We start from the raw sequence: 13874 nt of genomic DNA on the forward strand, positions 1-13874 counted from the left end.
AGCCCCCCAATGGATGAGGACATGCACCTCTATTCTATGCTTGCCCTGATCACCATGGCAGATGGCAAGCTCCACTGCAGTCATTTTAAAGTTGGAAACACTAGAATTCTTGCAGTTGAAATGAAAGTCGTGTTTTGCTAGCCTTTCCTGCCGACATCTCTGTGAACAATCCAGCCACTCCAATACACTGATGGATCTCCTCCTTGTGCCTAAATTTTGTATTGAATTCCCCCAGAACACATCGCTGAAGACGCAGCAGGCCTCGGCTGTCCCAGGAAATGTGCAGTCATTGCAATCCACCGGTAAGAGGTATCTTCAGGAGGAACTGGTTCACTTGTTTATCTTGTGAAAACTCTAAAGATGCAGTGACATCATATTCAAGAAACTGACGGTGTGTGTGTGTGTGTGTGATGCATCAAAAAGCAGAAAGAGAGCAGATTGAATGGTCACCTCTAATGTGACTGTGCTGGCCTCTGGCATTGACTGCTTAGCATGGGCAAGGGACCCAGAGCCACAGAGGTTCCCTGTGTGTAGGTCACAATCAGCTTCAATGGAATATTCTAACCACCACCAGTGGATACCAGAATGCTAATATGTTTTCCCGTATTTATAGCTTCCCTAATATAATCTGGTGTTGAGAATTAAAGTAGCTCAAACAGAACAGAAAAAAATATCTGGTTTCACAGTATTTCTTGGGATTATGATTTGGGCCACACAATTAATAGGAAATGGTATCATGATTTAAATGTGTCTCCTTCAAAATCTGAGTGTTGAATCAATGGCCAACAGGATGCTGTCAGGAACTGAGGGCTGCTGGGCATCGTTGCGCACACCTTTAATCCTGGTACTCAGGAGGCAGAGGCAGGTGGGTCTCTGAATTTGAGGCCAGCCTGGTCTACAGAGTGAGTTCTAAGACAATCAGAACTAGATAGTAAGACCCTGTTTCAAAGAAGAAATAAGAGTTGAGGACTAATAAATATGTGGGGGGGGGAGGATGTTCAACATTCATAATAGCCATCTTACACCATCAGACTAAGTACCCACAAACAGACGAGTGGATAAAGAAACATAGCTAACATACAGTGGAGTTTCATTCAACCATAAAAGAGGAAAATGGTTGTTGGGAAACGAGCATGAAGAGTATTATACTGAGCAAAATAAGCCAGACTCAAAATTATCATGGTTGGTGCCTTTACACATTCCACGAAAGCAGAAGGTGGCATGCGCTGGCTTTCTATCATATGTAATATCGGTTTTCAGGCTGTGCTTAGCTTGAAATGACCCCCTTTCATAAAGCCTTGACCTGAGTAGTGCCATTTTGAGCCTAAATGCCAGGAAAGAACAGCCGTAGCACATCTTGTTCAAGGGCCCAAACACCCAATCTCTGCCAGTGCAGAAGGCACAAACATAACAACAACAACAAAAAAAAAAGACGCCTAGCAATGCCTGGGGTTGCCCAAACCCTCCACACGGAAGGAATGCCCCAGGGTGAAGGGTGGCATGTAGCAGGTTTTCTTTTGGGCCCCAAATCATGACATGGAGACTTCTCGTTAGTTATGAGTGCTCAGCCTTAACTTATGCTTGTCGCTCGAGCTCTTAACTTAACCTGTTCTCATCTACATTTTGCATCGGGTTTTTTTTACCTTTCTTCCCTTCTGATTATCTTACTGTCACTGGTGTCTGGCAGCTGTCTGGCTCCCAGCCCCCTCTCTTCCTTACTCGGTCTCTCCTCTCTTCTTTCTAGTTCTCCTACTTACTCTCTCTACCCTAGCTATCCCTCTCCTGCCTAGCTATTGACCTTTCAGGGTTTATCGGACCAATCAGGTGCCTTAGGCAGGCAAGGTGAAACAAACACTTACAGAATTAAACACATGCAGCCTAAACAAATGTAACACGCCCTTGCATTGCTAACAAAGGCAGCAGAAACGGATGTAACACACCTTCACATAGGTAAATACTCTGCCACATAAACAAATGTAACACATCTTTGCCTGGTTAAAATAGTATTTCATGACAGTGGCAGGCACACTAACTACCCACCCCATCTACAGTGTGTGTGTGTCCTATCCATATACAGTGGTTATGTGTCTATGTGTCCCTATCCATCTACAGGTCAATCTGATGTGTATATTTAATAGATGGGTAGAGCAGACACAGACAGACAGATTGTAATCTCAAAGGATGAAGCAAGAGGATTGACAACTTTGAGGCCATACATAGCCTGTTTCAAAAAATGCAAAATGACAACAAAAGTAAAAAGGAATACCCAGAGAGTGGCAGAAAATATCTGGTAAGAGACTTTCCTGGCCCGACTCTTCGGTTGTTGAGGCAGGGTCTCGCCGTGTAGCCTCAGCTGGCCTGGAACTCTATTCTGTAGTCCCAGCTCACCTCAGACTTATGACCCAGAGAAGTACAGAAACGGCCAGTAAGCGCATCATTTGCTCAGTGCCCAGCCCCGTGGACATAGTCAAAAGCACCCACAGTTTGGAATGCTAACAGGGATGATGGACAACTGGAGCCTGCTGCTCTGCTCAAGGAAACAGGAAGCATTTGACAGGCAAGTCACTCCGTGACCCAGCGCTTGCACTCACTTACCTACCCAGAAACCCTGAAAGCAGGAGGCACCAGTCTCTCTGTCCATCAACAGTCCTAGCAACAGCATCCCGAGAGGGAAAACGGAGACTCTGGGCCAGCCCGTGGCCATTTGGAAGGCGGAGGCTCAGAGATCACTAGTGTGCATCCTAGGCTGCGTAGCAAGTTCAGTGCCGACTTGGGCAATGTGGGACCCTATCTGAAAACAAGCACCTTAAGACCAACAAGGGATTTTTTAAAAAGAGAAAGAGTGCTGAGGGCAAATAAAATGTGGTATAGCTATGCCATGGAGTACTATTCAGCCGTCAAAAGGGAAAGTCCTGGTGACATGCTACAACTAACCATCCTTTCAAAGAAGCCAATCACAAAATGCCCAGAACATGTCAGTAAATACACAGAAACAAAACGATTAGTTATCGATGGTGCTGGGCTTTAGGGGTGACAAATGTTCTGAATTCAGTTGTAAAGGTGACTGCACAAGCTTGTAAGTGTACTAAAACACTGTGCTCTTCAACTAAATCATACTGAATTCTGGGAATAAAGCTGTTTAAAAAAAAAAAAAAAAAAAAAAAAAAAAAAAAGGTGGTTAATGGGTTATCAGTACATACCTGCAATCCCAGCACTTGGAAAGCTGAGGTCTGGGGGTAATGAGTTTGAGACCAACCTCCACTACAGATAAGAGTTCTAGATTAGCCAGGCATGGTAGAAAATGGCTCTAATTCCAATCAGGAGGCAGAGGCAGGTAGATCTCTGAGTTTGAGGCCAGCCTGGTCTAGAAGTTTCCAGGACAGCCAGGGCTACACAGAGACCATATCACAAACAAACAAAGTTCTAGGCCAACTTTGGCTCTATAGTGTGTGTGTGTGTGTGTGTGTGTGTGTGTGTGTCTTTAGTTTCATTCTGTAATCTTACCACTACTTGGGAGGCAGAAGGGCCACAGAGAGTTCAAGGCCATTCTAGGCTACAAAATCAACCTGTCTCAAAAAAATGAATAAATAACCAACAGAAAGGTACTGCTTCCTGCTAAGCATTCCATACATAAGAACGCCATCTGGAGCTTACTCTTTCCCAGATGGCCCTTTCTTCTTTGGCTCTGACTTCTTTGCTGTCCCTTACACTGTGTGTTCTTAATAAACCATACAGCAAAACCAGGGGATGCCAGAACAGCGCTCTGCAAAGAGTAGTAAACGACAGCTCACGTCACTGCCATGAAGGCGATGGAAACACCTCAGTCTGATGCCAGGTTATGCAGTTACAACTTGCTGAGCATCTCAGTGAGTTGACGCTTAAAACCGACTCGTGAACAGGAAGCAGCTCATCCCGGAAGAATCCCAAGACAGAGCAAGAACAGAGCCGGATTTCACTTATGTCACACTGTGTCACAGATATAGGCAAAGGTCAAAAAATGCACGGCGCAGGCAAAGGGTACAGCGCAGACAGACCTCCCGAAAGAGAGGGAGACCAGTGAGAATTCTCAGTAGGATTCATTTTATTATTCCAGTACCAAGAAAAGCGTTTCCAGGTTTGTTTCCATTGTGTTTTCTCAAAACAAAGTGTCATGAATTTGCTGACTGTGCTGGCTGAGGTGCGGAACGATACGAAGCGTAATGAAATAGTGAGCTCAGACTGGCGGTATCGGAAACAACGCAAAACAAGCTTTTCCAGCCGTCACGCTCTCCTGTTTCTGCAAACCGGAAGCCACTGCAAGCCGTGGCTGTCCGGACACCTGTGTGGTGGTGCCTTCAACCCGGGGAAGGGGAAAGCTTCCGGACTTGTACTACAGACACCACTTGTTTTAGTATTGTTTGTGCTTTGACCCCCATCACAGGTCAATCAAAATACAACATCAGGCAAGGGAACGGGCATTTAAGACTTAGCCGCATGCATGTAAGAGCGCAGCTGCAGTGCGAGCCTGAGGTAATTCCGTCTCTGTGTGCTCAAGCATCACAGACATGCCTCCCTGTGGAGCCGTTACAGGACACATGCTCACTAGGCCATTAGTTCAAGAGCCAAAACTAAGTTAAATAATGTTTGCTTCTTAGGATATTAAATAATCATCCTGTTTAAGGAAGGAGGGGGAAAAAAAAAAAACAAAAAACAAAACCCAGGATTAACTAACTTAAAAAAGCAGAATTCACTTTTGTTTTGTATTCTTTGCAATTAAAAATGAATTCATTAAAACCACTTCAAAGTATGCATTTAGCTTGAAATAGTGATTGAAATCCCAGCAGAGTGCAACCCTGTCTTCCCAAGCGTGGCAGTGGGAAACTGTTCCGAGGAATCATGGGAGCTGAGAAACGGGGCTTCCCAGGCTGATGAGAAGCCAGGACTAGATCCACGCACTTTTTCTGGGGCCAAGAGGAGATTAACCAGGAATTCCTGAGCAGAGTCAAAGTGGACCATCAAACTGAAATACTCCATACTTGCCGGTGGTCAGCCAGTGGGGATCAAAAGCCATGAGCTGCTCAGCCTGCCCAGGTTGTAGACCAACCTGAAGCTCACACTTCAATGTTCTTATGCTACACAGAGGTGCCGGGTGGAAGCCACACAGCGCCTCATGGAATGGAAAGGTAAACTCCCATTTCCTGTCACTCATCAACTTCCTATAATTCAAATCTCCCTTGAATAAAATGAGGCATGCCTTCTGTAGTTTAGTATACAGGTCAGGGGCGACCTGGGGCATTGCACAATATGGGTGAGGCAGAGTCCAAAATATGTGGTCGTGGTAAATCCATCTACCCATCTTAACATGGTTTTCCCACTCAGCACCGCAGGTGGACGTGAACTTCTGATTGCTACCCCTTACATGTTCAATGATCCAATTAAAGTCATGCATGGTTACGTCAGAAACAAACCACGGGATAGTTTTCCCGTGAAAATGAATCTCAGTAGCTAACTCAGAGGATAACAGGAAGTCAGCGAGGACTAGATCTGTGACAAGTTCAAAGCCAGAATTATCCAGAACGATGTCTACTCTAACTACGGACGATTTTGCTGCTTTCTTGTATGTACTGAGCAATTCCCAAAGAGACTCTGTATCGTTTATCAGGATGAATGGCATTAGGCCTTCCAAAGAATTAATGACATCGGTCTTCTCGGAACTGCTTTCTCCACCTGACAGAGACAAGTCACACTTGTTCCCCCAGAGGGAGATCTGAAATGGAAAGGGAAAAAAAAATGGTTATTATTCTTCCAGAACCAACAAAAACTCCGCCACACAGGAAGGCAGCCAAAATATTCCTATTTCTACAAAATTCTTAAAATGTCTGCCAATCTACTTTCTCCAGTGGCACAGAAATGTATTTACCCAATACTGCATTTAATAAGGTAAAGCAATGCTATTTCAGTGAATATATGAAAATTTTAAGTACTACTAGGACCTATGTTACTCATTTAGCTACACAGATGTTCAAACACCATCAGATGCTGAGAGAGGGTCAGAATTTGTTCCATAATTGGAAATCAAGAGAGGAAGGAAAGTTCCTTCCTTTTCCGCATCTCCAAATCACCTCACTTTTGGGTACTTGAGGTATGACAGTAGGAGGGCATGTCACAGAATGACGGGACCATCTCAGGAAGAAGGAAGGAAGGCACTTCTGAGACGTGGCTTTTGTTCGCTTGCTAATGGACACTGGACACAGAGACATCTCAAAAGAGACCTAACCCGTACAACAAGGTGATGCTAACCACAGGCCCCCAATGTAGTCATTTGCTTACTATTTAGCTCTATACTGAAGTAATGCTCAATGCGGTTTTTTAGAAAATGATACTTTTTCTTTTTTTTTTAACCACGTCCTGCAGGCTTGGAGTCAGACCTGTGCTCAAACTCCAACAACTCCAATTACAGATCACCATCAATCAAGGTTCCCATCACCATCAATCAGGGTTCCTATGGCTCAGGTTCTGCAACGGGAATGAGAGCAGGACCCTCTGCCCCCCACCTGGACTTGTATAACGCACGGCACACCCAGTCTTAGCTATAGAACCATCCCGTGAAGTGGCTGGCGTGGAGCTCAGGGCTACAGGCAGCACTTGCCTGGCACACTGGAGGGCCCGAGTCCAACCCCAGCAGAGCCATATAAAAAGCATGGGCCACAGGGTCTCTGTAGTAACCACCAGCTCTAGGAGTTAGATGCAAAGTCACCACAGACAGTATCAAAGTGTCAACTGTGTTCCAATAAAACTTTGTTCAAAAAAAAAAAAAAAAATTACCCAAGGGGCTACAGGGGTGGTTCAGCAGCTAAGAGCACTAGCTGTCCAATCGTGAGGACCCGAGTTCAATTCCCAGCACTCACATAACAAACACCTAACTCCAGCTCTGGGCAATGTGATGGGACGATACAGGAAAAAGAACTACTTCCGGAAAGAGGGAGCTAGGCGGGGTAATGAGCTGATGCGCAGGCTTCTCGGTCTTCTTAAATCTCAGGCTAACATAAAGGACAGTTCAGAGACAACAAACACCACATAAGAGGAACAAAATAAAGTGGCCAAAGGAGGAATCATAACACAGGTGTTACTGATGAATAAATAACTCCGAAAGCTAACAGATATTTGCATAAACTAACACTCAGGACGAACTGCAGACTATGGTAAAGCCATCCAGATACCTGCAGAAGTTTAAAAAGCGTATCCTTCAGCTCATCCTCGCTGAAGTCTCTGGCTGGTCTCAGCTGCTGGATGTGCATACACAGAGTATCAATGGACTCCTGGGACTCAAAGAAGCTCTCATCTTTGCTTTCTTTAAATACGTCGAAGTCCTGGATCGGTGGACTGAGGGAGGAGGAAACCATAAGCATTTATGTGAGTCCTTACCTTAAAAACAAACAAACACACAACAAAACCCCCACACTTGGGTCACAGCAGCTCCCTAACGGGAAGAATGCATTGCCATCTTGACAACCAGCACTGACAGACATGAGACACAGTCCCAACAACTCAGTCACACAAGGATAAATAAGTCTCCGGGCCAGATGGGGCTAGTGCTGCACACCTCAAGTCCTGGTACACCAGAGGCAAAGGCAGGTGGAACTCTTGAGTTCAAGGCTAGCCTGGTGTGCATAGCAAAATCCAGGCCAACCAGGGTTACATAGAAAGACCTTATCTCAAAGAAAATAAACAAAACTCAAACTCAGATAAACTATTTTACCAGAACTAGCTAGCAATTTATAGTGACCGTGTCCATAATTATTTACCTACCAGACACAACTGGAGTGGGAAACGGGATTACAAGGTAACTATGTTTTTCAGCATCCTTTTATAACCTATGTGAAGGGCTCCTGTTAGTAAACACTATCCCTGAATGCCACAGTGATCACCCTCATGTAGGGCCAGAGCACTTGAGGAAAACACAATTAATACTCCAGTAAACACTGGATCATTTATACACAGATCTGGGGTGTCGAATTTTATTCTCCGGTGACTTCTGACCTAAGGTGAGGTCTGTGTCTTGTCTCTGTCATCTTCATGAGAAGTTACGTGAGAAAAATAACAAGATGTAAGTACTAATGTGACAGCCACTAAGGAATTGAGAAGACACCCTGATTAATCAGTTATTGGCATTCTTGATGGGCCATCCACATTAGTATAAAAACAACACAGGCCTTGTGTAATGGGTTTGACTTGGGAGGGTTTTTATTTGGGGGGGGGATGTGTTTTGGAGTGGTTTATATTGGTCATCAACTGGATCTAGAATCACCTTGGAAGCAACTCTCTGAACATGCCGGTGAGATTGTCTAGATCCGCTCAGCTGAGTCGGGCAGTCCCATCCTACCCGTGGCCAGCACATCCTCTGGGCTGCATGAACTGGAGAAGAGCTCCAGCTGCATCACGCCCTGCTGACTGCAGATCTGACCGTCTGCCCACATTGCCCAAGAATGCCACCACGCGCTCCCTTCTGTAAGGCAGCCATGCGACCCCTCCTCTCAAGTTGCTTCCTGCCGAGTGCTCAGCCACAACACGGAGGAAACTTCTTACCATTAATAGAGCATTGACTCTCTGTGTTCTACCTTAATTGAAAGGAAAATAGGGCCCTACTCTATAGCTCTGGCCTGTAACTAACGATGTAACTAAGCTGGCCTCGAACTCAGAGATCCGCCTGCCTCTGCCTCTGAAGTGCTGTGATTAAAGGCGGGCACCACAACATCCAGCTCCATCTTAAATATTTTATGTATGTAATCATTTCAAATGAACACTTGTTTAGTCAGTAAGCAATTTGTTTTTACTATAGAAGACTTTTCTAAGAATTTTTAAGGCTGAGCTGGGCATTGGTGGCACGCGCCTCTAGTCCCAGCCCTCGGGAGGCAGATGCAGGCGGATCTTTGTGAGGCGGATCCTGGTCTACAGAGCGAGTTCCAGGACAGACTCCAAAGCCACAGAGAAACCCTGTCTTAAAAAACAAACAAACAAACAAACAAACAAACAAACAGGAATTTTCAAGGCTGGGTGAGAAGGTGTAAGAGACCCGATTCCTATACGCTGTCTATACGCTGTCCTCTGACTCCACATGCACACACGAAGTCTGTCGTAAGATCGTATGATTCGATCACTTGTGGAAATGTCCAAACAGTACTGTTACTGTTCGCTAAATTATTCTTTCCTTTACACCCATTTATTTACTGAGGGCTACACCCATGACCCCCGTGGAAGTCAGGCCAGAAAAGAACTTTCAGCAGCCAGTTCCCTCCTTCCACCATGTGGATCCCTCTCTTTTGGCAGCAAGCCCCTCACCTGCTGAGCCATCTCGCTGGCCCCTGCTGAACTATTCAAAATTAAGCATCGACTGCTAGCACTTGCTACCCAGTAGCGGTAAACTTGCCTCTGCACGATGGCCTCATGAATCCTCCGATACATGTAGCACTCTACAAACAACCAGGGCGAGAAGAACCAGCGCGGCTCCTCGTCGCTTCCATTCAACAGGCTCCGCTCATGTCCCAGGTAATGGTTCCATATGTCAGTGTCAACCCATTTATCAGCCAAGCGGGTGATTGGTTTATCAGTCTGTAACTCATTCCGTAATTTGGAGAGAAGAGAGATGGCTTTCTTCTCAGCTTCCACCCCTTCCTGGGGAAGTACAAAGGGACAAAGAGAGAGCTTGGCTGTGTGTGGGGTGCACATTCCTTCAGGGTGGCACATCTTTACAGTCCAAAGTGGAGAGAGGGAAAACACAGTATCCGAGATCCGCATTTGCCTTTTATATGATCTCACAGACATCATACAGATCTCGTCTTAGCGTTGGCGTGGCCGAACAGCCTCTCCGTCCTATTTTCTAAGACCTGGCTTCTGAGCGTTTGTAGAGGTCTCATCAACAGAGAGGGAAGGGAATCACTACACCAGCGCCCTGTACCTTTCCCCTTTGACTGGAAACGAAACCGGGACTCCCTGAGTCTCTCCCGCCAGCTCCCCAGGCTATATCTTACTCCCTACTAAATCCCAGGTCAGTGGCAGATGCCTTGACCCTGGGACACGTCAGAGAGGCAAAGCATGGTGGGATCACACATGGTACCTTCACTGTACACCGGCAAGATGTGTGTCTCATGGGAAACAAATTATAGAAGATTTACGGTAATGTGGACTAAGCAAAGAAGTCAACACTTAAGCAAAGCACCCAAATGTGGCTCGTTCATACTTAAGTAAATATGTACACCCATCAAAATGAACCCGCATGTATGTGATGAGACACAGGAACATTCCTGTGCCCAAATGTCAGTGTCCAAGATGAGCTGGATGTCAGCGATAAAGAATAACAGGCAGCAGCGGGCTGTGGGGGTGTAAGCCTCTGACCCTCGCCAAGAAAAGGAGGCAGAAGGATCCGAGTTCAAGGCCAGCTTAAATTAAGCAGTCTTGAGCAGGGAGAAAAAAAACAAAGTATGGTCCTGTATCACATCAGATTTTGTTTAGAAAGAGATACAACACTGGGGCTGGAGAGCTGGCTCAAGTATTCAGAGCACTTGCTGCTCCTGCTGAGGACCACATGGAAGCATCTGTAACTCCAGGCCCTGGGGACCGGATCCCCTCTTCTGACCTCCACAGCCACTGCATGTATGTGATACACAGACACACGTAGGAGACCAAGCACCCATACACATAACATAGATGGCTTTAAAAAACAGAGAAAGAAATATAACCCTATACACTCAAAATACCTGTGTACAACTTTGCTCCATTTCAATACAGATATTTAAAAAAAACAAAAACAAAAAAAACCCTAACCACTGCTCTACACCTTTGCTGCCAACACCACGCTCAAGAAATGTCCGGGCCTGGCATACAGCTCAGTGGGTAAAGAGCTTGCCTAGCAGGAGGGATCTCTGGGTGAAAGAGGGGAGGGGTCTCAAATCCATTCTCCAGCAATGTATAGCCTGTATGTGGGGGCCCACACCTAAAATCCAAGCATCCAAGATCTTCAGATACTCAAAACCTCGTCTCAAAAGAAAAACACAGGAAACAAGGAGAAGAAGGTGATACAGTGTAGTGTGCTGGCCTTGTACAGCATACCAGTCTAACGATGACTCGCTTCTCAGCTTTAAAGGCTGTCATCGCAATAACAATTACTTCCGAGGTTTTTCCTCCCATATTGACTAAACGGGCACGGTGACTTTTTTGTTGTTGTTTTTTTTTTTTTTTTTTTTGACAGAGGGTTTCTCTGTGGCTTTGGAAGCTGACTTGGAACTAGCTCTTGCAGACCAGGTTGGTCTCGAACTGCCTGCCTCTGCTTCCCGAGTGCTGGGATTACAGGCGTGGGCCACCACTGCCCAGCTGGCAAGGTGACTTTTAAAGTCTTATTTACTCTGACAGCTCATCTTCCACGTTACTGTGTGTCAATCAATCACAACTCACACTTTGAGTTTTACACTTATGGGACTCAAGATCTCAAGCTGGCAATGCAAGTCTGAAATCTAGAAAGGCTCTTCAGAAGTCAACAACTTAATTTGCGACAGAAAACAAGACAAGAGGTTCATTGAGGTTTCCTGAGACTACACAGTTAGTACGCACCACATCTGAACCAGAGGCTGCTGCCCTCGACATACAGAAAAGCGGGCTAGATATGCTAGATATGAATCTTTACATTAAGACATTGTCCTCCCATGAATGCTGTTATTCTCATGAAGAAACAACACAAAACTAAACACAAAGTTCTTACCTTTCCGTGTTTTTCAAAGAATTCACTTTTATGTCGATGCAACGTATCAATAGCCTTGGTTAAGATCTGTGGTAGTCTGTCCTTAACTGTAAGATATGCAAAGGACCTAGGAAAGAGAGTTACACGTGCAGCTTTAACTCTGGAAGACATGCCCGACTTTTAGTTTCTGGGGCACCTCATTTGGATTCAGAATTCTTTGTGTACAATTATGAAAGGCAAACCAGTTTTATCTGCTTTATAAAGAGGCGTGAGACTGGGAATGCAGCTCAGTTGGTAGAGCCCTCAGTCTTGCAAGAATAAAGCCTTAGCAGGGGATGAAACGACTGTGACCTTTGCGACCACTGCGACCCGAGAGGCAGGAGGATCAGTGTTTTAAGGGCCATCCTGGTATATATAGGACCAGTCTGGAAGGGGGCAGGAAGAAGGGAGGGAGGCAGGCAGGCAAAAGACAGAGACAGGAAGGCACAAGAACATTTGAAAATCTAATGTCACGAGCTAAGCGGACTATACTACCAGGTTCTGCCCCAGAACTCCGTTTAATCATTTTCGTTCTATTCTATTCATTTTTGTTCCCTAACTCAGAAACTACTTCAACAATGTGTTGTTGTGGTTTAATAAGGAGAAACAAGTAGGCCGAGTAGCTGTTTCTTCAGGATTGCAGACTTCCCCTGGTGAATTTATTTTGGGGGGCCAGCGAGATGGCTCAGCGGGGTAAAAGCACCGGGTAAACCTGGCCGCCTGCGTTCAACTCCTTTGGAGGTAAAAGGAAAAAAAAAAAAAAAAAAAAAAAAAAAAATCCAACCCCACAGAGCTGCTCCCTGACCTCCATCGCGGGTAATGGCGTGCGCACGCGCACACACTGAAGGCATTTTTAATTTTAATTTTTTTTTTTTGAGTATTAGTTTGACCCACACCAGAAGAACACAGATCTCAGCACGTATGCGCCCTAAATCCTAGCTCCCCCTGCAGCGCTACTCCGGCTCGCTTGCTGCGTTTGAGGCAGGCTTTCCCTAAAGGATCCCCGGGTGGCCTTGAACTCACTCTACTCGAGCAAGCTGGCCTCGACTCAGCCCCAACTCCTGCCAGCCAGCAATCCTCCTGCCTCGGGTTCCCAAACACGCGCCAGCAAGGAAGGAGCCCCACGGCAGGTCCCGACGCTGGCGGGTGCGGCGTGCAGGCTCCTTCCCACCCGAGGCGGGACTCGAACTCTCAGCCTCACACAGGATCGGGCGCCCCCGGCCGTCCACGGCTTCCCCACCCGACCCGGCTTCCCCCCACGGGTGCGCGAGAGAAAAAGCGACACGCACCCCACGTCCTGAGCGGAGAGGAAGGCCGGGAACTCGGCCATGGCCGTGGGCAGGCGGCAGGCGCCACGCGCCGGCGTCACTGGCGGTTGGTTCAGCGGTCGCCGCCGCGGGGCCCAGAAAAGGGGCGCTGGGCCTTTAAAACAAAAAAAAAAGAAAAGAAAAAAAAAAGCGCTTTTGAATCCAAAAACTTTATTCGCGGCCCAGGGACAGGGCACGGGGCGCGAGAGCCTTCCGGCTACGCGAGCGGAAGCCCGAGAGGACCGGAGGCGCTGCGGGCTCCAGCGGAAGAGGGGAAAAAAAAAAAAAGAAGCACGGGGAGGTCACGTGGCCCGGCGATCACGTGCCCCCGGCCGCCCTGCCTGGGGCTGGCAGTGCGCCTGCGCCGCGGCGGGGATGGGCGGGGCGGGCGCAGTGCGTCTCCGCCCGGGCTCCTGCGGCGGGAGCGTGCGTGCGCGCGGCGCTGCGGTCCTCGTCTCCGCGCACAGGTCAGTGCCTGAGGATCAATCACCCTTGAGGTTGGGGGATCGGAGGACGCGCTGCCGAGGTCAGCCCCACCTGCCCGTTGGATCGAGCCCGGATTCAACCGCATTCTTGGCTGATAGCTTTCTGAATCTCGTGCATGCGTACAGTGTGCTTCGATCGTGTCCACCCGCATCCCCCCTCCAACTCCTTGGCCTACGCCCCTCCCGTGTCCCCTTCCCAGCTTAATGGCTTTTATGTGAAACACTGACTGCAGTGAGCGCTTGCCCTTAGGCACACCGGCGTGTTATTCTTAAAGACAGGTGCCCGGTAACGGTAGCTGCCTTGGGTTTCCTTTTAAAATACTAGTTGACACT

The 13874-nt window shown here is 47.1% G+C and overlaps 1 protein-coding gene across 1 annotated transcript; it reads right to left on the bottom strand.

Moving 5' to 3' along the window:
* Positions 1–4094: 4094 nt before the first annotated feature.
* On the bottom strand, positions 4095–13175 carry Armt1 (acidic residue methyltransferase 1). Its single transcript, XM_051206088.1, has 5 exons — positions 13039–13175; positions 11732–11837; positions 9407–9651; positions 7200–7362; positions 4095–5746 (listed from the first exon to the last, which is right to left on the bottom strand). The coding sequence occupies exons 1-5, from the start codon at positions 13077–13079 to the stop codon at positions 4982–4984; spliced, it is 1320 nt and encodes a 439-aa protein (XP_051062045.1). The 5' UTR covers positions 13080–13175; the 3' UTR covers positions 4095–4981.
* Positions 13176–13874: the final 699 nt, after the last annotated feature.

This window comes from Phodopus roborovskii, unplaced genomic scaffold (genome assembly GCF_943737965.1).
Source record: "Phodopus roborovskii unplaced genomic scaffold, PHOROB, whole genome shotgun sequence".
NCBI classification, from domain to species: Eukaryota; Metazoa; Chordata; class Mammalia; order Rodentia; family Cricetidae; genus Phodopus; species Phodopus roborovskii.

Bases quoted from the DNA above. Each gene is read 5' to 3' on its own strand.
- Armt1 (XM_051206088.1), bottom strand. From the start codon at position 13,079: ATGGCCGAGTTCCCGGCCTTCCTCTCCGCTCAGGACGTGGG. The intron at 9,652-11,731 runs GTAAGAACTTTG...GTACTTCCCCAG, and splicing joins TCTTTGAAAAACACGGAAAG to GAAGGGGTGGAAGCTGAGAA. The intron at 7,363-9,406 runs GCAAGTTTACCG...CTCCTCCCTCAG, and splicing joins CATGAGGCCATCGTGCAGAG to TCCACCGATCCAGGACTTCG.